At 21.8% G+C, this 20,768-nt stretch overlaps 13 protein-coding genes across 13 annotated transcripts; 6 read left to right on the top strand and 7 right to left on the bottom strand.

Moving 5' to 3' along the window:
- Positions 1–191: 191 nt before the first annotated feature.
- Positions 192–1,698, bottom strand: DDB_G0285749 (hypothetical protein; the record flags this gene model as incomplete). The annotated part of the gene is made up of 2 exons (XM_633022.1): positions 192–1,312; positions 1,413–1,698. The coding sequence occupies 2 exons, from the start codon at positions 1,696–1,698 to the stop codon at positions 192–194; spliced, it is 1,407 nt and encodes a 468-aa protein (XP_638114.1).
- Positions 1,699–1,955: 257 nt separating this feature from the next.
- purA (adenylosuccinate synthetase) lies at positions 1,956–3,320 on the bottom strand (the record flags this gene model as incomplete). The annotated part of the gene is made up of 2 exons (XM_633021.1): positions 1,956–2,802; positions 2,884–3,320. 2 exons carry the CDS (start codon positions 3,318–3,320, stop codon positions 1,956–1,958), a joined length of 1,284 nt encoding a protein of 427 aa, XP_638113.1.
- Positions 3,321–4,151: 831 nt separating this feature from the next.
- DDB_G0285541 (hypothetical protein) lies at positions 4,152–5,456 on the top strand (the record flags this gene model as incomplete). Its single annotated transcript, XM_633020.1, has 1 exon — positions 4,152–5,456. One exon carries the CDS (start codon positions 4,152–4,154, stop codon positions 5,454–5,456), a length of 1,305 nt encoding a protein of 434 aa, XP_638112.1.
- Positions 5,457–5,529: 73 nt separating this feature from the next.
- DDB_G0285539 (NUDIX hydrolase family protein) lies at positions 5,530–7,104 on the bottom strand (the record flags this gene model as incomplete). Its single annotated transcript, XM_633019.1, has 1 exon — positions 5,530–7,104. One exon carries the CDS (start codon positions 7,102–7,104, stop codon positions 5,530–5,532), a length of 1,575 nt encoding a protein of 524 aa, XP_638111.1.
- A 595-nt stretch (positions 7,105–7,699) lies between these two features.
- On the top strand, positions 7,700–9,264 carry ost3 (dolichyl-diphosphooligosaccharide-protein glycotransferase; the record flags this gene model as incomplete). Its single annotated transcript, XM_633018.1, has 5 exons — positions 7,700–7,989; positions 8,151–8,424; positions 8,517–8,654; positions 8,789–8,942; positions 9,065–9,264. 5 exons carry the CDS (start codon positions 7,700–7,702, stop codon positions 9,262–9,264), a joined length of 1,056 nt encoding a protein of 351 aa, XP_638110.1.
- Positions 9,265–9,836: 572 nt separating this feature from the next.
- Positions 9,837–11,330, top strand: DDB_G0285535 (hypothetical protein; the record flags this gene model as incomplete). The annotated part of the gene is made up of 1 exon (XM_633017.1): positions 9,837–11,330. One exon carries the CDS (start codon positions 9,837–9,839, stop codon positions 11,328–11,330), a length of 1,494 nt encoding a protein of 497 aa, XP_638109.1.
- Positions 11,331–11,570: 240 nt separating this feature from the next.
- Positions 11,571–12,678, top strand: ppt1 (palmitoyl-protein thioesterase 1; the record flags this gene model as incomplete). The annotated part of the gene is made up of 3 exons (XM_633016.1): positions 11,571–11,883; positions 11,987–12,199; positions 12,293–12,678. 3 exons carry the CDS (start codon positions 11,571–11,573, stop codon positions 12,676–12,678), a joined length of 912 nt encoding a protein of 303 aa, XP_638108.1.
- A 161-nt stretch (positions 12,679–12,839) lies between these two features.
- DDB_G0285531 (hypothetical protein) lies at positions 12,840–14,039 on the bottom strand (the record flags this gene model as incomplete). Its single annotated transcript, XM_633015.1, has 1 exon — positions 12,840–14,039. One exon carries the CDS (start codon positions 14,037–14,039, stop codon positions 12,840–12,842), a length of 1,200 nt encoding a protein of 399 aa, XP_638107.1.
- A 149-nt stretch (positions 14,040–14,188) lies between these two features.
- DDB_G0285529 (hypothetical protein) lies at positions 14,189–15,337 on the bottom strand (the record flags this gene model as incomplete). The annotated part of the gene is made up of 1 exon (XM_633014.1): positions 14,189–15,337. The coding sequence occupies one exon, from the start codon at positions 15,335–15,337 to the stop codon at positions 14,189–14,191; it is 1,149 nt and encodes a 382-aa protein (XP_638106.1).
- A 158-nt stretch (positions 15,338–15,495) lies between these two features.
- Positions 15,496–16,780, bottom strand: uch2 (peptidase C12 family protein; the record flags this gene model as incomplete). The annotated part of the gene is made up of 3 exons (XM_633013.1): positions 15,496–16,176; positions 16,270–16,483; positions 16,644–16,780. The coding sequence occupies 3 exons, from the start codon at positions 16,778–16,780 to the stop codon at positions 15,496–15,498; spliced, it is 1,032 nt and encodes a 343-aa protein (XP_638105.1).
- A 279-nt stretch (positions 16,781–17,059) lies between these two features.
- On the top strand, positions 17,060–17,683 carry DDB_G0285525 (dephospho-CoA kinase; the record flags this gene model as incomplete). Its single annotated transcript, XM_633012.1, has 1 exon — positions 17,060–17,683. The coding sequence occupies one exon, from the start codon at positions 17,060–17,062 to the stop codon at positions 17,681–17,683; it is 624 nt and encodes a 207-aa protein (XP_638104.1).
- Positions 17,684–17,903: 220 nt separating this feature from the next.
- Positions 17,904–19,556, top strand: pex12 (RING zinc finger-containing protein; the record flags this gene model as incomplete). Its single annotated transcript, XM_633011.1, has 4 exons — positions 17,904–18,126; positions 18,238–18,950; positions 19,023–19,259; positions 19,350–19,556. The coding sequence occupies 4 exons, from the start codon at positions 17,904–17,906 to the stop codon at positions 19,554–19,556; spliced, it is 1,380 nt and encodes a 459-aa protein (XP_638103.1).
- A 110-nt stretch (positions 19,557–19,666) lies between these two features.
- On the bottom strand, positions 19,667–20,754 carry isy1 (ISY1-like protein; the record flags this gene model as incomplete). The annotated part of the gene is made up of 2 exons (XM_633010.1): positions 19,667–20,379; positions 20,568–20,754. 2 exons carry the CDS (start codon positions 20,752–20,754, stop codon positions 19,667–19,669), a joined length of 900 nt encoding a protein of 299 aa, XP_638102.1.
- Between the last annotated feature and the right edge of the window lie 14 nt (positions 20,755–20,768).

Here is a 20,768-nt window from a genome sequence, read left to right as displayed (position 1 = left end):
TTATTATTATTATTTTAAATTAAATTGAATTAAAAAAAAAAAAAAAAAAAAAACGAAATGAACGAAAGTTGAGAGAAAAAAGATTTTTTTTTTTCCAAATTTTTATTAATTTTTTTTTTTTTTTTTTTTTTTTTTAATTTTAGATATTTGTGTCAAATTTGGACAAATATATTCACTTTTTTTTTTTTTAGTTAACCACAAAAAGCAGAAAATTTGACTAAATTCGAATTTTTCATATTTTTTGAGAATATTTCTTTGATTTTTAAAATGAAATTATCATATTGGCAAAGTCCAATATCAGAAATTTCATTTTTAATTTTTAAATAAATTTCACCATAATCATTCCAAAATTTTATTAAATCATCTTTAGATTTATTTTCAGTGACAAGTGTTTTATTATTATCACCACCATTACCATTGATACTTGAGCTTTCATTGGATTTAATAATATTATGACTAATTAATTTAATTTGTTGTTCTAATAATTTAATATCATCAATAAAACTATTGATTTCAAATTTGATTGAATGTTCTTGAGAAAATAAATTTAATTTAATTTTATTTAAAATTTCTTGATCAATTATATTCTTATTTGTAATTGAATTTGATTCCATTATTGATATTTGAATTTGTGTTGTTTTTAATTTATATTGTAAATCTTGAACTTTTTGATTTAATTCATTTAATTGTTGTTTATATGTATTATCAATTCTATATAAATTATTAAATTTATCAAATTGACTCTCTTTTTCATTTTCTTCTATATTTTCTATTTTTTGTTCTTTTTGTTTTTGTTGTTGTTGTTGTTGTTTATTTTGATTTGAATTTTGTTTTTTACCTTTATTATTTTGTGATTGTTGTTTTTGTTGTTGTTGTTGTTTTGGTTTTTGATTATTTAAATAATCTTGGTGTAAATTTTGAGAAATTGGATAACTAATTTGGAATAAACCAGGTGTATTATTTGTAATATCATTATTATTATTATTATTATTATTGGTTGATAAACGAACTAATATATTTGTTGAATTATTTTCAGTAATATTACCAATTGAACAATTATAATCAATTGGAATTCCTTTAAATGGATTTAAATCAATAAATGAATTTCTATTGAATGGTATATTTGTGTTGTAGATAATATTATTATTATCATTGTGTTGAATTATATTTGAATTATTCTCTAATTCAAATATAATTGAATATTGAATTGATTTATTTTTAAAAGTTAATTTTGAATTAATTTCTCCTTTTTTAATAACTTCAGTATTTGATTCATCTAAATACATTTGTTTCTTTTCACATTTCTTTAAACCTTTTTTTTTTTTTTTTTTTTTTTTTTTTTTTTTTTTTTTTTTTTTTTTTTTGGATATTAGAACAAAAATAAAAGTGTTTTTATAAAAAAAAATACATACCAGGAATAATAATTGAAGTTGTTAATTCATTTTCATCATTTTCATTTTTATTATAAATCATATGTTTAATATCATGAAATGTTGTAATTTTAATAATATCATTTCCATTACTAAAATATGCAATAACATTCAATGTGTAATGTTTATTATTTGTTGTAGTTTTATATTTTACAAAATTAATCTCTTCTTTTTCAATATCTTTATTATTTTTTATAATTTGTTTTAATGAATCAAATGAAATATTATTTTGATTTAAATATTCTATAATTTTATTATTATTATCCATTTTTTAGTCTAAGATTTTTGAAAAATGAATTTTTATTTTGAAAAAAAAAAAAAAAAAAAAAAAAAGCCACCCGAAGTGGGTTTGTGTTTGATTAAAAAAAAAAAAATAAAAAAAATAAATTAAAATAAAATAAAATGTTTTGAACTTGCAATCTAAAAAAAATAAGATACACTTGTTTTTTTTTTTTTTTTTTTTTTAATGAAATATATATATATATATTTTTAAAATATAATAAATTTATTTTAATTTTTTTTTTTTTAAATTAATTCTTTTCTTTCAATTAAATTCTTTCTTTCAACACCAACACCAATGTAAACGATTGGTACACCAACTAATTCTTCGATACGTTTGATATAGTTTTTAGCTTGAATTGGGAGTTGATCATATTCGGTAACATGAGAGAGATCACATTTCCAACCTGGGAAAGATTCATAGACAACTTCACATTGGGCGAGTGTTTCTAAAGAGGCTGGGAAAGATTTGATAGTTTCGCCTTTATATTTATAGTCAACACCGATTTTAATCTCTTCAAAGTCAGAGAGGACATCTAATTTGGTGAGATTTAAACGAGTGAAATCATTGATCATACTGGTGTAACGCAAAACGACAGCATCTAACCAACCGATTCTTCTTGGTCTACCAGTGGTTGTACCAAATTCACTACCGGCTTTACGTAATGAATCACCTACGTGATCATTTTGTTCGGTTGGGAATGGACCTGAACCAACCTTGGTAGTGTATGCTTTGACAACACCAATTTGAGTGACAACCTTATTTGGTGAAATACCTAAACCAGTACAAGCTCCACCAACTGATGATGCTGATGATGTAACGTATGGATAACAACCGAAATCTAAATCCAACATGGTTGATTGAGCACCTTCAATCAATACTTTCTTACCATCTTTGAATGCTTGATTTAAATAGTAAACGGAATCAATTACAAATGGTTTCAACATTTCTGCAAACTCTTGGTATCTCTTTAATTCAGCTTCAACATCATATTCAAATGATCCAAATCTTTTATGTTTATTTTCAACTAATCTTGTAAATGTTTTTCTAAAATGTTCTGGTGAATATAAATCACAAACTCTTAAACCACCTCTATAAAAAAATAAAAAAATAAAAAAAAAAAATATTAATAATTAATAATAATAAGTAATAATAATATTAATTAATTTTTACCTTGATGCTTTTGAAGAATAACAAGGGCCAATACCTCTTTTAGTGGTACCAATTGAATCATTTGAAGTACCATTTGAAAGTTCAGCTTCTTTCATTGCATCAATCATTTGATGTAAATCAAATACTAAATGAGCACGATCGGAAACAAAAAGACGACCTTTGTAATTGATACCTTTATCTTGAAGACCTTGAACTTCTTTGAAAAAGGTTGGTAAATGAATTACCATACCATTACCCAAGATACAGGATGCTTTTTCATTTAAAATACCTGATGGAATTAAATGGAGGGCAATCTTTTTACCATCGACAACAATTGTATGACCTGCATTAGCACCACCTTGACATCTTGCTACAACATCGAATTGTTGAGAAAGGATATCAACTAATTTACCTTTACCTTCATCACCCCATTGTGAACCAATAATAATACTAGCCATAATTACTTGTTGTTTTTTTTATACTATTAATTTTTATATGTATATATATAAAAAAAAAATAATAATAATAAAAAAAAAAAAAAAATAGAGAAATTACTTTTACACAAATTAAATTTGTACAAAGAAAAAAAAAAAAAAAATAAAAATAAAAAAAAAAAAAATTCGAAAAATAAAAAAAAAAAGTAAAATGGAAAAAAAAAAAAAAAAAAATAAAATAAAAAAAAAAATAAAATAAAATAAAAAAAATAAAATAATGTATCCTGATCACACAAACTCCACACCGTTTCAATAAAATAATTTTAGTTTTTGTCTTACCTTCAAAAAAAAAAAAAAAAAAAAATAAATAAAATAAAATAAAATAAAATAAAATAAAATAAAAAATTAAAAAAAAAAAAAAAAAAAATAAGGGGTTGGCCAAAAACAATTAATTAAAACATTTTTTTTCAGGAAAATTAAATTTATTTTAAAAATTTGATCATACTTCAAACCCCAAAATTTTGAAAAAAAAAAAAAAAAAAAAAAAAAAAAAAAAGGAATTAAAAAATAAGAATGTTTTAAAAAAAAAAAAAAAAAAAAAACAAATCAAATAATTAATAAGGATAAAAAAAAAAAAAAAAAATGAATAACTAATAGAGACAAAAAAAATAATAAAATAAAATAAAATAAATAAATATTATTTCGACGGACGTTTTATTTTTTTTATTTTTTTTATAATTTTATTTTATTTTATTTTTTTTTTTTTATTTTCCCATTTTTTTTTTTTTTTTTTTTTTCAAAGACGTATTAATTTTTTAATTTTTTTTTTTTTTTTTTTTTTTTATTATTAAAAAAATGTACTCAGAAATTATTGAAGATGAGGGGATGTATACATCTCCAAGAAAAAGAGATAATAATAATGATGATAAAGTTAGTTTAATTAATAAAGATAGTATTAGAAATAGTAATGACAGTATTTCATCGTCATCATCATCGTCATCAAATGATGATGATCATAATGTACCAATAAATCCATCAGTAGAATTAGAATTTGAACAATATATCAATAATCATAGAGGCAAGAACGTTCATCGTAGAAATGTTAAAGCCGATGAACTTAGATCAGTTTTAGAAAGTACAAGAATGGATGATGAATTTATAAAATCCTCAAGTAAGAAATCACGTAAATTCTATGAAAGACAAAACGAATTAATCGAATCAATTCTTGAACCAATTGAATTATTAGATCATGGTAAGGAGGAAGAAGAGGATTTTAAAGTTAAGGTTGCAATCACCGGTTCCCTATGTGTAAATTGTTTATTATTTTGTCTACAAATTTCAGCAGCATTCGTCACAGGATCACGTGCATTAATTGCAACATCAGTAGACGCATTCATGGATTTACTCAGTGGTTTCATTTTATTCATGACAGATCGTTATAGAAAGAAAAAGAATTTCATACTTTACCCAACTGGCAAGAGTCGTATGGAGCCAATTGGTATCATCATCTTTGCATCATTAATGGCAACTGTGTCTTTGAATCTTTTATATGAAGGTGTATCAAAATTAATTTCACGTCCAGAAGACCCAGAAATAACACTCTCAACAAAGATTTTAATGTACTCTTTGGTTGGTCTTGCAATTTTAATCAAAGTAGCAATGTTTTTATATTGTCGTAGATTAACTCATTCATCATCTTCAATGATTTTAGCAACCGATCATAGAAATGATATCGTGGTTAATTCATTTGGTGTTGGTATGGCTATTTTAGGTCAAAATTGGGTTTGGTGGTTAGATCCAAGTGGTGCAATCGTTGTTGCTTTAATCATTTTACGTTCTTGGACTTCTGAAGCCTATGAACAAATTCAATTATTAGTTGGTAAATCAGCATCACCAGAATTCCTTCAAAAATTAACTTTTATAGCTTTAACTCATCATCCTGAAGTACTTAAAGTTGATACTTGTAGAGCATTCCATGTTGGTAATAATTTATATGTTGAAGTTGATATAGTCTTACCACCATCAATGCCATTGGTTCAAACTCATGATATTGGTGAATCACTTCAAGAGAAATTAGAATCATTATCAGATGTTGATAGAGCTTTTGTTCATGTTGATTATGAATATAAACATAAACCAGAACATAAAAGAGTTCATTAAAAAAATTAAAAAAAATAAAAAAAATAAAAAAATAAAAAAAATAAAAAAAATTATATATTTATTAATTTATTATTTATTTATTATTTTTTAATAATTCTTCTTCTTCTTCTTCTCTTAGATATTGTTTTAAAATATAAATTGTACCAGTTGCAATATTATCAGTGCCTTTAAAAAAGATATCTTTAATTTTATCATTTGTTAAATCTTGATAGTGTGGATCATTCTCTTTACCAATTGGAAGAATTAATTCAATATCTTTAGTTGGTGCAAAAGAAGCAGAATTTAAAGTATTTTTATGAGATTGATGATGATATGTATCTGTTGGATATAGATCAAATTCTGGATGTGTACCTTCTAATAATTTTAATAATAATGATTTTGGTGTCCATGCTGCTAATTGAACTTCTGATTCTTGTAATTTTATTATTACTTTATTATTATTATTATTATTATTATTTGTTGGTAATGCTAATTTAACATATATAAATACAACTATGTGATGATCAATTGGTAATTTATCAACTGGTAATAAATTTGGATATGAACTTTCAAATATACCAATAACTTGTAAAGTTTTTGTATCAATCATGTCAATGGTAATACCAGTTTCTTCATTTAGTTCACGTAAACCTGTCTGTATGAAATTTTCACCAATTTCCATATGACCACCAGGTAGTACCCAAATACCTGGAAATATTCTTAAGGATTCTGATCTTTTAGTTAACAATATCCTATTATAACTATCTTCAACCAATACTGATACACCAACTTTAACAGGTGGATAGAATTTTTCAATTTGTAAATCTTTATGTATTATTGAATTTGATAATTCTAATTCATGAAATGGACAACTTTTTGCATGTGCCATTATAACTCTTTTTCTATTAATTGATGAAGTAAAGAAATCTGATGATGATGATGATGATGAGGTTGTTGTTGTTGTTGTTGGTTCATCTCCACCACTATTTACACGTGGTTCATCTTGATTAGTATCAGAAGTTAAAATTAATTTACCATCTTCAATATCTAATTCTATAAATGAGTATCCAATTGATTTATTAATTGAATCAATACCCATCAATGATAATATACATTTATTCCATTCAATTTTTTCAACATAGTTATTATTATTACTATTATCATCATTTTCATCATTATTATAATTATTATTATTATTATTGTTGTTGTTGTTGTTGTTACTAATTCTTTGATATACATTTGGCCAATAAACACGCTTATTCATTACATTTTTATTAATATTATCATTATCGTTTAATGATTGTGATGTGGTGGTTTGAGTTGTTTTATCCATTTTATTAATTACAATACTATTTGCTGTATTATGTAAATTATCTAAATTTGTTAATTTAATACCTAAACTATCTATATTAAATTTTTGGGTGGTCCCTTTATTATTATTATTATTATTATTACTATAGAATATATCACTATCTTTATAATTTAAATCTATTTTTTTTAATAAAATTAAATTTAAAAATGTTAAGAGAAACAACAATATTATTAAATTCCTGAATAAAGAGCGACTATTATTATTATTGTTGTTATTATTATTATTACTACTACTATTATTATTATTTGTATTTATATTATCAACACTACTATTTTTATTTTCAACAAAGGTGATCATATTTCTATTTATATAAAAAAAAATGATAAAAAAAAAAAATGACAAAAAAAAAAAAAAAAATTAAAAAAAAAAAAAAAAAAAAAAATGAAAAAAAAAATGTGTTGCCAAGATTTCCTTTATTTAAATTTTAATGACAACATGGGAAATATTGAAAAAATTATTTAAATTTGGATATATGATTAAATCATCCGAGCTTTAAGCTATATTAAATTTCTAATTTTTATTCTATTAAATTTCTTTTTTTTTTTTTTTTTTTTTTTTTTAATAAAATTTTATTAATATTAAATTTTCACTTTTGATTATTTATTTTTTTTTTATTTATTTTTTTTTATTTATTTATTTATTTATTTTTTTTTTTATAAAAAATATTAAATAATATTCAATAAAAGTAAAATATTAAAACACAATATCAAATTGATGATAAATCAAAGATAAAACAAAAATAAAATTAAAAAAACAAAAAAAAAATTAAAAATAAAATGAAAAAAAAAAAAAAAAAAAATTTCATTTTTTTTTATTTTTTTTAATTTAATTTTTTTTTTATTTTTTTTAATTTTATTTTAGAAGATCACTGATAATAGTAATAAAAAACAAAATGATGAAATCATCAAAAGTTTCAACAATATTACTTTTATTATTTGTTGTTATAATTGGTAGTTTTTGTTTAACATATGGTGCACCATCAACAACCAACCAAAAACCATTAACATCAAGCGAAAAGAAACTATTGAATGATTTATACGATAGAGCAAAGAAAGCAGGTGGTGTAGTTGAATTCAAATCAAATTTAGATTCAAAGAAATTCGTTACCGCTCAAAATAGACCATATGATTTATTAGCTCTTTTCACATCTTCTAATCCAAAATATGGTTGTAGTGGTTGTGTGTATGTGTCACAATACCCCCTATTCATTCATTCATTCATACATATTATATACATTCTTCAAATTAATAAATACTAATAAAACATTTATTATTATTATTATTATTATTATTATTATTATTATTATTATTATTATTATTATTATTATTTTTAATTTATTAAAGTCAATTAAAGAATCAAATTGAATCATTCTCACTTTCATATGAACCATATTTAAATTCAGCAGGATTTTTGGAGAAACCAATTTTTATCGTTATTTTGGAAGTCGATTATAATATGGAAGTATTCCAAACAATTGGTTTAAATACAATTCCACATTTATTATTCATACCAAGTGGATCAAAACCAATCACTCAAAAAGGTTATGCCTACACAGGTTTCGAACAAACCTCTTCTCAATCAATCTCTGATTTCATTTATAGTCATTCAAAGATTAGAGTATTTATTTATTTAATTTATATCATATATATATACATTTAATAATAATCATTAACATTTTTTTTAAAAATAAAAATATATATATCCTTTAGATTGAACCAGTTAAAACATTTTATGAAAAATATTCAGTTCAAATTTTAAGCTTTGTTGTATTTTTAGCATCAGTTAGATTCCTTATTACTGCCTATAGAAAAAGAAAAAGTCCAATGTTTTGGTATTTCTTAACAATTGTATGTATTTTTTTTTTATATTTTTTTTATTTTTTCACTTTTTTTTTTTTTTTTTTTGGGGGGAGAATGATATTTTCCAAATTCAACAAATATTTTAACACAAAGTTTATTTTCAAATTATATTTATAAAATAGTTATTATTCGCATGCGTTATTATGGGTATTTTCTATGACTTTATTCATAAACCAAACTTTTATGAGTTTGATCATCGTCAACAAACTTATAACTACTTCTCAAGAGGTTCAAGAAGTCAAACTGTTTCAGAGGGTATGATCATGGGTGTTTCAAGTATGTATCCTTTTTTTTAATTTTTTTTATTTTTTAATTTTTTTTTATTACTTTCCAAATTATAATTCAATACTAATTATTAAATTAAAAAAAATCCAAAATTAATAAAAAATAATAAATAGCTATTGCAATTACTCTTATTTTTGTATTCCTTTCAGATATTTTACCAAATTATACAAATTTTTCATCAAAAAGTAAGGGTTTATTATTCTTTATGGGTATGTCATCAATTATAGTCTTACTCTTCTTCCAATCCCTCGCTTTCCAAATTAAATATTACCGTCCATTATTTTTCATTCCATCTGTCACTTATCATTATTAAATTTTTTTTTTTTTGATTGGAAAAAATAAAATAAAATAAAATAAAATAAAATAAAATAAAATAAAATAAAATATAATAAAATATAATAAATGGTATTTTAAAAATAACAAAAGATATGATAAAACAAAAAAAAAAAAAAAAAAAAAAAAAAAAAAAACCTTTTTTTTAATTTTTTTTTCTAATCTTGATCAATTATTTGAAAAAAAAAAAAGAAAAAAAAAAACACCATATTAATAACCAACACACTGTAATAATAACCAACACACACACCAATCAGTTTATTTTTAAAAATTTTTTTTTTTATTTTGGAAATTTTTATTTTTTTTTTTTTGAAAAAATTGGTTGAAATAATATCTCATTGAATCTAAAGTTAAAAAAAAAAAAAAAAAAAAAAAAAAAAATAAAGTATTGTAAGTTTTCACATAAATTTTTTTTTTTTTTTTAATCAAAAATTTTATTTTCACAACCTATTTAATTTAATTTAATATATTTTTTTTCATTTTAATTTCTTTAAAATAATAAAAAAAATAATAATATAATTATTAAAAAAAAAAAAAAATAAAAAAAAAAAAATGATTGAGGTCATAGAATTAAATAATGAAAAAGATAATAAAAATATTAATAATGAAATAATAAAACATGATAATTATAATAATAATAATAATAATAATAATAATAATAATAATTTAATAATAATAAATGAAAATAATAATAGTATTTCATATTATAATTTTTTAAATCCATTATTTAAAAATAAACCAATTTGTTATATAAAAATTGAAAATTCAAATCAATTAAAAGATTCATTAAATTATGCAAAGAATATTATTAAAAAAAGGGTATCAATTAGATCTGGTGGTCATTCATGTTGTAATTTTTCAATTTTAAATGATACTGTTAATTTAGATATGAGTGGATTAAAAGAATGTAAAATTGATTTAATTAATAAAACTGCAATTGTACAATGTGGTGTAACTTTTTTAGAGTACTATAAAGAGACATCAAAGTATTTATTAGGCGGGCCAGGTGGATCATGTCCGTCAGTTTGCATGGGTGGATTGGCGTTGGGTGGGGGGTCAAATCCGTTGTCAATAAAACATGGCTATTTATTGGACAATATTTTAGAGATTACTATTTTATTAGAAAATGGGAAATTGGTTAAATCAAACCCAACAAATCAATACTCTGATTTATTCTGGGCATTACGGGGTGCTGGTCATTGTAGTTATGGTATTGCATTGGATTTTAAAATCCAATTATACGATATCCAACCACACTATTACCATAACTCTGCTGAATTGTCATTTGATTCAATCATTGAATCGAATGAAATCATTGATGAGTATATGAAAACTACAAAATTGAAAAATAATGTTTATATTGGTTTAGATTATAGAATTACAATTAAATCAAAAAGGATAATAAATACATTAATTTTCTTTTTTATTGGTGATTTAGAAGAGGGGGAAAACGAATTTAAAAAATTATTACAATTATTAAAATCACCTGTAAAGGTGGTTGAAATTAGTTTTGAAAAAGTTAAAAAAACATTTTTAGAAATTGTTGAACGTGTACCATATTCAAATAAAACTAGAAGATCTTTTACAAAATGTAGATTCTCAAAGGATTTGAGTAACCAAAAATCAATGGCATTAAAAGAGATAATGGAAATGGCACCTATTATAATCAATAACATGAAAGAACCTGACGCAATCGCTAATTTCAGTTCAACAATTTATTATCATGGTGGTATTCAAAATCAGTTATCAAAAGATAATTGCTCATTTATTCACAGAGGTGATGATTGTACTTGGAGTTATACTTTTATTTGTTTATATACAAAAGAAATTAATGATGAAATATTTAAAGAATGGAAATTAAAAATTAATTCATCTCTTAATATTTTTGGAAATCAAATTTATCAAAATTATCCAGATGATGAATGTTCAAATTGGCAATTTGCATATTATGGAAATCATTATCAAAAATTACAACAAATTAAACAAAAATATGATCCAAATAATTATTTTAAATATCAACAATCAATTGAATTACCTCTTTATTAAAAAATAAAAAGAAAAAAATAAATTTAAATCTAGATATTTTTTTTTTTTAATAATAAAATATCTTGATTTTTTTTTTTTATTCCCTTAAATTTTTTTTTTTTTTTCAAATTAAATTTAATTTTTGATTATTCTTTTTTTTTTTTTTTTTTTTTAATTTTTTTCATCATCTTTCTCTCTCTCTCCAACACATCATTTTTTTTTTTTTTTTTTTTATAATTTAATCTAAAAAAATTAAAAAAAATGAAAATATTATTTTTTATTATTTTAATAATAAATTGTTATTTAATTCAAAATTCAAATAGTGAAAATATTAGACCAGTTGTATTATGGCATGGGCTTGGTGATTCAGGTTTAGATCCACTTACAATGGGTAAATTAAAAGAATTGATAGAGAATCAATTACCTGGTGTTTATGTTAAAAATATTGCAATTGGTGATAGTATTGCAGAAGATTCTTTTAATTCTTTCTTTAAAAATGTTAATGAACAACTTGAAATAGTTTGTAAAATGTTAAAAGAAGATACAAATTTGACATCTGGATTTAATGCTGTTGGTATGTATTTTTCAAAAAAATAAAATGAAAAAATAAAAATAAAAATAAAAATAAAAAGATAAAATTTATTAATTTTATTAAAAAAAAAAAAAAAAAAAAAAAGGTTTATCACAAGGTGGTCAATTTCTTAGAGGATATGTTGAACGTTGTAATGATCCACCAGTTTATAATTTAATTTCATTAGGTGGTCAACATCAAGGTGTTAGTTCATTACCAAGATGTACTGCATTAAATTCAACATTATGTAAAATAGCTGATGATTTGGTTGAATTAGGTGTTTATGAAAAATATGTTCAGAATACTTTAGTACCTGGTGGTAAGTTTTTATAATAATAAATCTTTATTTTACATTATTTTTTCAATGAAATAATTTAATTAATAAATAAATATTTATTATAAATTGTTATAGAATATTGGCAAGATCCATTTAATTATGATGAATATGTTGAAAAATCAGTATTTTTAGCAGATATTAATAATGTTCGTTCTGAAAAGAATCAAACATATAAGGATAATTTATTAAGTGTAAATAATTTTATATTGGGTGAATTTTTAGCAGATACAATTGTAGTTCCAAGAGAATCTGAATTATTTGGTTATTATCAACCAGGTCAAGATAATATTATCTTACCAATGGAAAAAACAGATTTATACATTGAAGATTGGATTGGTATTCAACAATTAGATAATGAAGGTAGATTAATTAAAATATCATGCCCTGGTAATCATTTACAATTCACTGATCAATGGTTTAATCAAAATGTAATCCCTTATCTCAATAATCAAATTAATTAAAGGAAAAAATTAAAAAAAAAAAAAAAAAAATTAAATAAAAGCCTATTTTTTATTTTTTGGATTTTGTACAATAAATCAATATTCGCAAATTTACATTTTATTAATAAGTTTCTATAATTATAAAATCTTTGTGTTAAATTGAAAAAAACAAAAATTAATAATTAATTTTCGTAAATATTATTTATTTTATATCTTCTAATAGTGTTATCATCACATGCTACAAAAATAATATCATAAGAAAACCAAACTATTGATAATGAACGAATTAATGGTTTATCACTATTTTTTTGATGATATTTTAATTGAGCTTTATAAGATTCTTTATATCTTTGAAGATTCTTAACTTTTAAAATTATTTCATCTTTATTTTCATCATTATTGATAAGTTGACTGTCGAAATCATCAATTACAATTGTTGTTAAAATTTTTTTTTTTTCTAAATCCCATATTAAAATATTATCATCACTCGCAGTTGCACATAAAAGCATAGCAGGATTATAACTAAAACTATTAACTGGACTATTACAATTTAATTTTATAAATTCATTACAATCATCGTATCTCCAAAGACAAACAATTCCTTCGCTACAACCTGATGATATAAAAAGATTTGCAGGTGAAAATAATAGATAATTTATAATACCATCACTATCATGTTTCCAAATTTTTACATTTTTATCATTATTATTACCATCATCATCATTGACATGGTTTCTAATGGTTTCTTCGAATTCATCACTTTTTGATAATTTATACTGATTTCTAAATTCATCAAAACAACTGAATATTTTTCCATCACTTCCAGATGTACATAAAATTGGATTAATATCCTCAGATGTAGAAAATGCACAACTAGTATTGAAAATTCCTTTTTCATGATATGATTTATAAAATTTTGGTTCTTCTTCTTCTTTTTCTTTTTCTTGTTTTTCTTCATTTTGATTTTCATCTTTTATTTTTTTAAAAAATAATTTCCAAATCATTACTGTGCCATCATTTGTAATGGATGATATAAAATCACCATTTTGTTGATGTATATATGAAACTTTCATAATTTGTGATTGATGTTTTATAGTTTTAATACATTGACCACTTTCAATATCCCAAATGCAAACATTACCATCCCATGAACCTGAAATAACATATTTTTCATCTTGAGTTATTGCCACATCTTGAATAATACTTGAGTGACCTATTAATGTTCTATATAGAGTCGTTGGTTTATCACTTTCAACAATCCAAACTTTAACTGTACAATCTTTTGATCCTGATATTAAATAACGTATACCATTTGTTGCCAATGATGTAACTTCATAATTATGCTCAAATAAACAGTCATTTAATGAATATAAAATAATCATTTAATTATATCAATATTGATTATTTTCGAAACGAGTCTCCATACTCTTGAAAAAAAAAAAAAAAAAATCAAAAATTAAAAAAAAAAAAAAAAAAAACAAATCAAAATCTAAAAATAACTTTTTTTAAAATTAATTTTTTTATTTTATTTTTATTGTTTTAAAGTATACTCTCTTATTGTACCATCATCACAAGCCACATAAAAAATGTCACCATTTAACCAACAAATTGAAAGCGAACGAATAAAAGGTTTATCAAGAATTCCTTGATCTTTTTTTAAATTTAATTGAGTTTTGTGATATTCTAAATCTCTCCAATTCTCTTTATATTTTGAAATGATTTCATTTTTATTTTCATTATTGATATCATAGCCTAAATCATCGATAATAATATTTACAATTACATCTTTACTTTCCAAATCCCATATTATTATATTATTATCATTTGCAGCTGTACACCAATATTTTAATGGATTAAAAGTTATATTATTTATTTGATTATCAGTCTTGAAATGCATTAAATGATCAAAATGGGGTTCATTAAAACTATATAAATATAATTCACCATCACTACAACCCGATGCTAATATTGAATAATCTGGTGAAAAAGTAATACAATTTATTTTCCCACCTTTATGTTTGAAAAATTGAGGTATCTTTCTTTTTAAATTTTTTGGTTTATTATATTTTACTGATTTTAATTCTTCATTGAATTCATTTAAACAATTAAAAATTTTATTATCACTCCCAGCTGTACAAAGTGTTGGATGATATCCTAATAAACAACAATTTAATCTATTACCATTATTATTATTATTAATATTATTATCATTATGAAATGATTTATGAAATGTTGGTTCTTCAATTTTTGAAAATAATTTCCAAATCATTACCATACCATTGCTTTGAATTGATGAAATATAATCAACATCAGCCCGTTGATATGATATATCGATTACTTGTGATTGATGTTTAATGGTTTTAATACATTCACCACTTTGAATATCCCAAATACAAACATTACAATCCCATGACCCAGATATGACAAATTTTTGATCATTTGTAATTGCAACCTTTTGAACAACATCTGAATGACCTTTTAATACCCTATAAAGAGTAGTATTTGGTATATTATTTTCTAACATGGTTGATTTCCAAATTATTACTGTACCATCCTTTGATCCTGAAACAAAATAATTTATTGAGCTAGTATTAAGTTGTGGATCTGGTGTTATTGATAATGATGTTACTTCACTACTATGCCCAATTAAACAATCTGTTAATTTGTATTTACATTCCATTTTTTTTTTTTATTTTTTTTTTTTTTAAAACTGAATTTAAAAATAAAAATAAAAAAATAAAAAAATATTAAGACTTAAAAAAAAAATTGGAAAAAAAAAAGAAAAATAAAAATAATAAATAAAAGATTTTTTTATTTTAATTTATGATTTAATTTAATTTATTTATGTTGTTGTTGTTTTTGAGAGATTTGATCTTTTGCTTTTTGAATTAATGGTTGGAGATTATCTTTTTCAGCTAAACCTTTAATTAAATTTAAGATTAATGGAGTGAAATTATGTTTTCTTCTAATATTTTCATCTTTCCAATTTCTAAATTTCTCTTGTTCCATTAAAATTTCATTATTTGCTTCTTCTATATCATTATTTACAACATTTATCATAAAATTTAAATCTTCTTTTGTTGTTGGTGTTGCACCACCAGATTCCTCTTTATTATCACCACCACTACCACTATTAAGTTCAGATAATTTAATTTCAAGATCATTTTTTTTCTTTTCTAAAGTTAAAATCTTTTCTTGTAATGTAGTTTGTCTATTTTTAATTACAGCCATTAAATTGAATCTAATTTCACCTTGACTATATTTTTCCATTCTTTTTTGAATGAATGGAGTGGCAATCTCTAACCAATTATCAGGGGTACAATCACCTAAACAATATGGACCTTTTTTTAAACCATCCAACTCATAAACTTTACCTTGGAATGGTATAAAACTTATAAAATGGAATGCATCTGATGGTTTTCTATTCTTTTTCTTTGAAAATATAAATGGGTCTTGAACTGTAAAACTATTATGAGTTTCTTTAATTAATTCACTATTACCAATTGCTTCACCTTTCATCTAATTTAAAAAAAAATAAAAAAAAATAATAAATTAATGAATTAATAAATAATAATTTTAAAATAATAATAATAATTTAAATTGATACTATACCATTGGTGGAAAATCACCAACAAATGATTTAAAATTTGATAATTCTTCACCCAATTCAATACCTTCAGAATTTAATAAAACTGAAAGGATAGCTTGAGTTGCACATGCATTTTGAATGACTTGATTTGCAAAGAATATATTTTCATTATCAGAAATTGTTCTATTCTCTTCTTCTTTTTCCCATTTAAATAAAAATATTAATCCTAATACTGGTCTATATATAAATTAATTTGATTAAATATAAAAAAATAAAATAAAAAAACAAAATAAAAAAAAAAAATTATAAATTTTGTTAGAAATATAATAAAATGATAAAAAAAAAGAAATAAAATTTTTTAAAAAAAAAAAATAAATAAATATTTTATTAATATTACTTTAATCTATCATATTCTGATGAGTCTAATGTATATAATTCTTCAACTTGAATATCTTTCACACCAATTTTTGTAATTAATTCTGTGAATACACCTGGGTCACTTTCAATTGTACACCATCCTTCATTCTCTGACATTATTATTTGTATATTATTTGTGTATTAATAAAAAAAAAAAAATGAAACTTTTTTTTTTTTATTTTTTTTATTTTTTTATTTTTTTTTTAAAATTAAATTAAAAGGGGATCATCACCAAAAAAAAATAAAAAAAAATTAAAAAAAAATTTAAAATTAAAAAAAAAAAAAAAAAAAAATGGTGAAATTAAAACAAGAAAAAGTTTTTATAATTTTTTTTATTTTTTTTATTTTTTTTTATTTTTTTGGAATATAGGAATATAGAAAACCAATAAAAAGAAAATGTCAAAATTAATAAAAATTGGATTAACAGGTGGTATTGCATCTGGTAAATCAACAATATTAGGATATTTAAAAGAAATGAATATAAAATGTATTGATGCAGATAAATTTGGACATATGGTTTATCAAAAAGGTAGGCCATCCTATAATAAAATAATTCAAGAATTTGGTCAAGATATTATCAATCAAAATGATCAATCAATTGATAGATCTAAATTAGGACCAATAGTATTTTCAGATCCATTAAAAATGAAACAATTAACAAATATAGTTTGGCCAGAAATGAAAGAACTAATATTGAATGAATTTAAAGAGATTGAAACAACATGTCCAAATGATAAAATAGTTGTATTAGAAGCTGCTGTTTTAATTGAAGCTGGTTTCAATGAAATGGTAGATCTTATTTGGGTAACCCAAGTTCCAAGAGAAGTTGCAATAGAAAGATTAAAAACTAGGAATAATCTATCAGAAGTTGATGCTTGCAAAAGAATTGATTCTCAATTAACAAATGAAGAAAGAGAAAAGTATGCAAATTTAGTTTTTAAAACAAATGATGATTATGAAATTACAAAAAATAAAGTTCAAAATGAAATTAATAATTTATTAAATAATTATAATAAATAAATTGTATTTTAATTAATTAAAAAAAAAAAAAAAAAAAAAAAAATTTAAAATTCAAAAAAAAAAAAAAAAAAAATTGAAATTTTTTACTTATTCATTTAATTTCTCTTCTTCATTTGAGAATTACAAATATATGTAATAATTAATAGTAACAGAAACAAAAATCAAATTATAATATATAAAGAGTTAGAATAATAAACATATATAAAAAAAAAAAAAAAAAATGTTTATGTTCAACTTTGATAATGGTCACGATCCAAATAGGCCATCATTTTTTGAAATGTTAAATCAACATCAAATGATGCCTTCTTTCAAACCTGCATTAAAGTATATATTCACTGTACTTTCTCAAAGAAATCCTAAATTTAGATATATTGTTAATTATTATGATGAATGTTTTTATTCATTATTATTATTACTAGAATATCATTATTTAAAATATTATGGTAATTATCTTTTTTTTTTTTTTTTCATTATTTATAATTCACATCATCCAAATTTATTTAATTGCAATATATATTTATTATTTATTTATTCATTTATTTAATTATTTTTAGAGGGATCATTTTCAGAGAATTTTTATAATTTAAAAAGAATTAAACCAAGAAATAATAATGCAAATGGTGATGGTGATACATTATTTTCATTATTGAAAAGATTAGTAGTAACACCATCAAATGCAGGACAAGGACCAGAAACATATACAAAAAGTCAAATTTTAAAGAAATCATTTGCAATGATACGTAGAAATAGAGCAGCAGCATCATCATCACAACAAGCTAAAGATGATTTAAATACAATGATTCAAGATAGCGATAGAAAAGAATCATTAATATATTTAGTACTCATACCTTATTTTAAAGGTAAATTAGATGAATATTATAAAAAAGAATCTGATCCATTAGCAGAACTTGGTTTAGTGTCATCAGATAACAATAATAATAATAATGATAATATTAATGACCAAATTCAACAACTTGAAGAACAGATTCAACAACAACAAACAATTGTCAATGGAAATAATAATAGTAACAATAACAATAAGAAATTAAAGATTAAATTTTTAATTTTAATCAGATTTTTAAAAGGTTCAAAAACATTAAAAAAATTAAAAACAATATTCTTAAAAGTTTATCCATTCATAAGTGCAATCTATGAAGCACTTTTCTTTATTTATCAATTATTATATCTCTATGAATATACAAATTATTATACACCATTCTTTCATTTTCAAAATATACAATTAAAAAGATTAAATCATAAAGATATTGTAAGTTTATTTTTATTATTTATTTATTTATTTTTCAATTTAATTAATATTTAAAATTTAAAATATTTATAGGAATCACATAGAGTTGTAATATCAAATAGAAGAAGGGATAGAATTAATTTTGTTAGGGATTGGCCAGGTTCAAGTTTCTTTGTTAGATTAGTTTCAATTTTAGATTCGATTTTAGATTATTCAAAATATATTTTACCATTATCAGTTTTCATATTTAAATCATTAGAATGGTGGTATAGTGAAAATAGAATATCTGCTCCAACTTTACCAATTCCAACACCTCCAACTCCTTCAAAGGTAATAAAAAATAAATTTAAAATAGATTTCTTTTTTTTTTATTTTATACTAATCAAGATTTATTATTATTATTATTATTTTTAAAAATAGAGAGCACCAGGTGGATTAGAAATTCCAAGAGATAAGAGATTATGTCCATTATGTCTTAAAGAAAGAACAAATCCAACAATTTGTGGTAGTGGTTTTGTATTTTGTTATCCTTGTATATTTGGATATGTAAATGAACATAGTAAATGTCCAATTACTTTCCTACCAACAAATACTGAACAATTAAGAAAAATTTATGAAACTGTTTAAAATTAATACTATCAAAATAATAATAAATAATAAATAATAATAAATTAAAATAAAATCCAAATAAAAAGGTGATTTTAAAAAATATTATTATTTTATGTACATTTATTTGTTTAATTTTGGGTGTATCGTTTTCTTAATTCTTCTTTTCTTTTTTCTAAAAGTATAGTTTCAATTTGTGATGTTGATGGTAATGATACATATGATTTAAATTTAATATCTTCTTTTTCTTCTTCTTCTTGAATATTTTCTATATTTTCTGTATTTTCTGTATTATTATTATTATTATTATTATTATTATCATCATTTTCTTCATCATCATCTATATTAATTTCATCTTTATTTTCTGTATTTTTATTAATAGCAATGCTATTTTTAATATTATTATTGTTAAATCTATTAGTATTAATTTGAAATTTATCTCTTTGTTGTTTTTTCCAATTTTCAACATTTTGTTCAATTGCATATTTTTCATATTCTCTTTCAATTTCTTCCAATTTACCATCTTCATCATCCCTATAACCATAGTAATCAGAGTCAATATATTTATATAGATCTTGTCTTGTTTTTTTTTCTGTACCGTGTAATGTTTGTTCTGGTTTTTCAAATAATTCAGCAACACCTGGTAAATTCTTTGCTTCACCATAGTATCTATATGTACCTGTTCCCAATGGTTCTTTACCATCTGCATCAAATAATTTTGGTGCTAATGCTCTATGATTTGGTCCACCCAATTGTAATATTCTTCTTTCCCAATGTCCTTTCTCTCTAACTAATTTATTTATATGATCATTTAAATCTCTAATTTTATATTCATCAAGTGCAGCTAATATATATATATAATTAAATTAAAAATAAATAAAAATAAAATGTTAATAATATTAATAATATACTATATATATGTGTGTGTGTGTATGTGTGTGGTGAAATTATAATTATGGTAAGATGGGGAGATAGTGATATAAATAGAAATGGGTGTGATGGTGGGTGGGGTGGGTGGTATATGATAATTACAATTTTGGATTTCAGTGATTCCTCTTGTAATTTCTTTTAAAATTTGACGTCTCCATTTCTCTGCATCTACCAATGAATCGCATTCATTTGATAGGTAAGGTCTTCTTTCTTCTTGTTTTGATTCTGTTCCCTTTAATTGAAGGTATCTATTTAACATAGATTTTGCTTTCTCTTCATTACGTGCCATTTTATTTTTTTATA

The sequence above is a fragment of the Dictyostelium discoideum genome (assembly GCF_000004695.1).
Source record: "Dictyostelium discoideum AX4 chromosome 4 chromosome, whole genome shotgun sequence".
Classification (NCBI taxonomy): Eukaryota; Evosea; class Eumycetozoa; order Dictyosteliales; family Dictyosteliaceae; genus Dictyostelium; species Dictyostelium discoideum.
The sequence above is the reverse complement of the archived record's forward strand: the minus strand, read 5'-3'. Positions and strand labels throughout refer to the sequence as shown.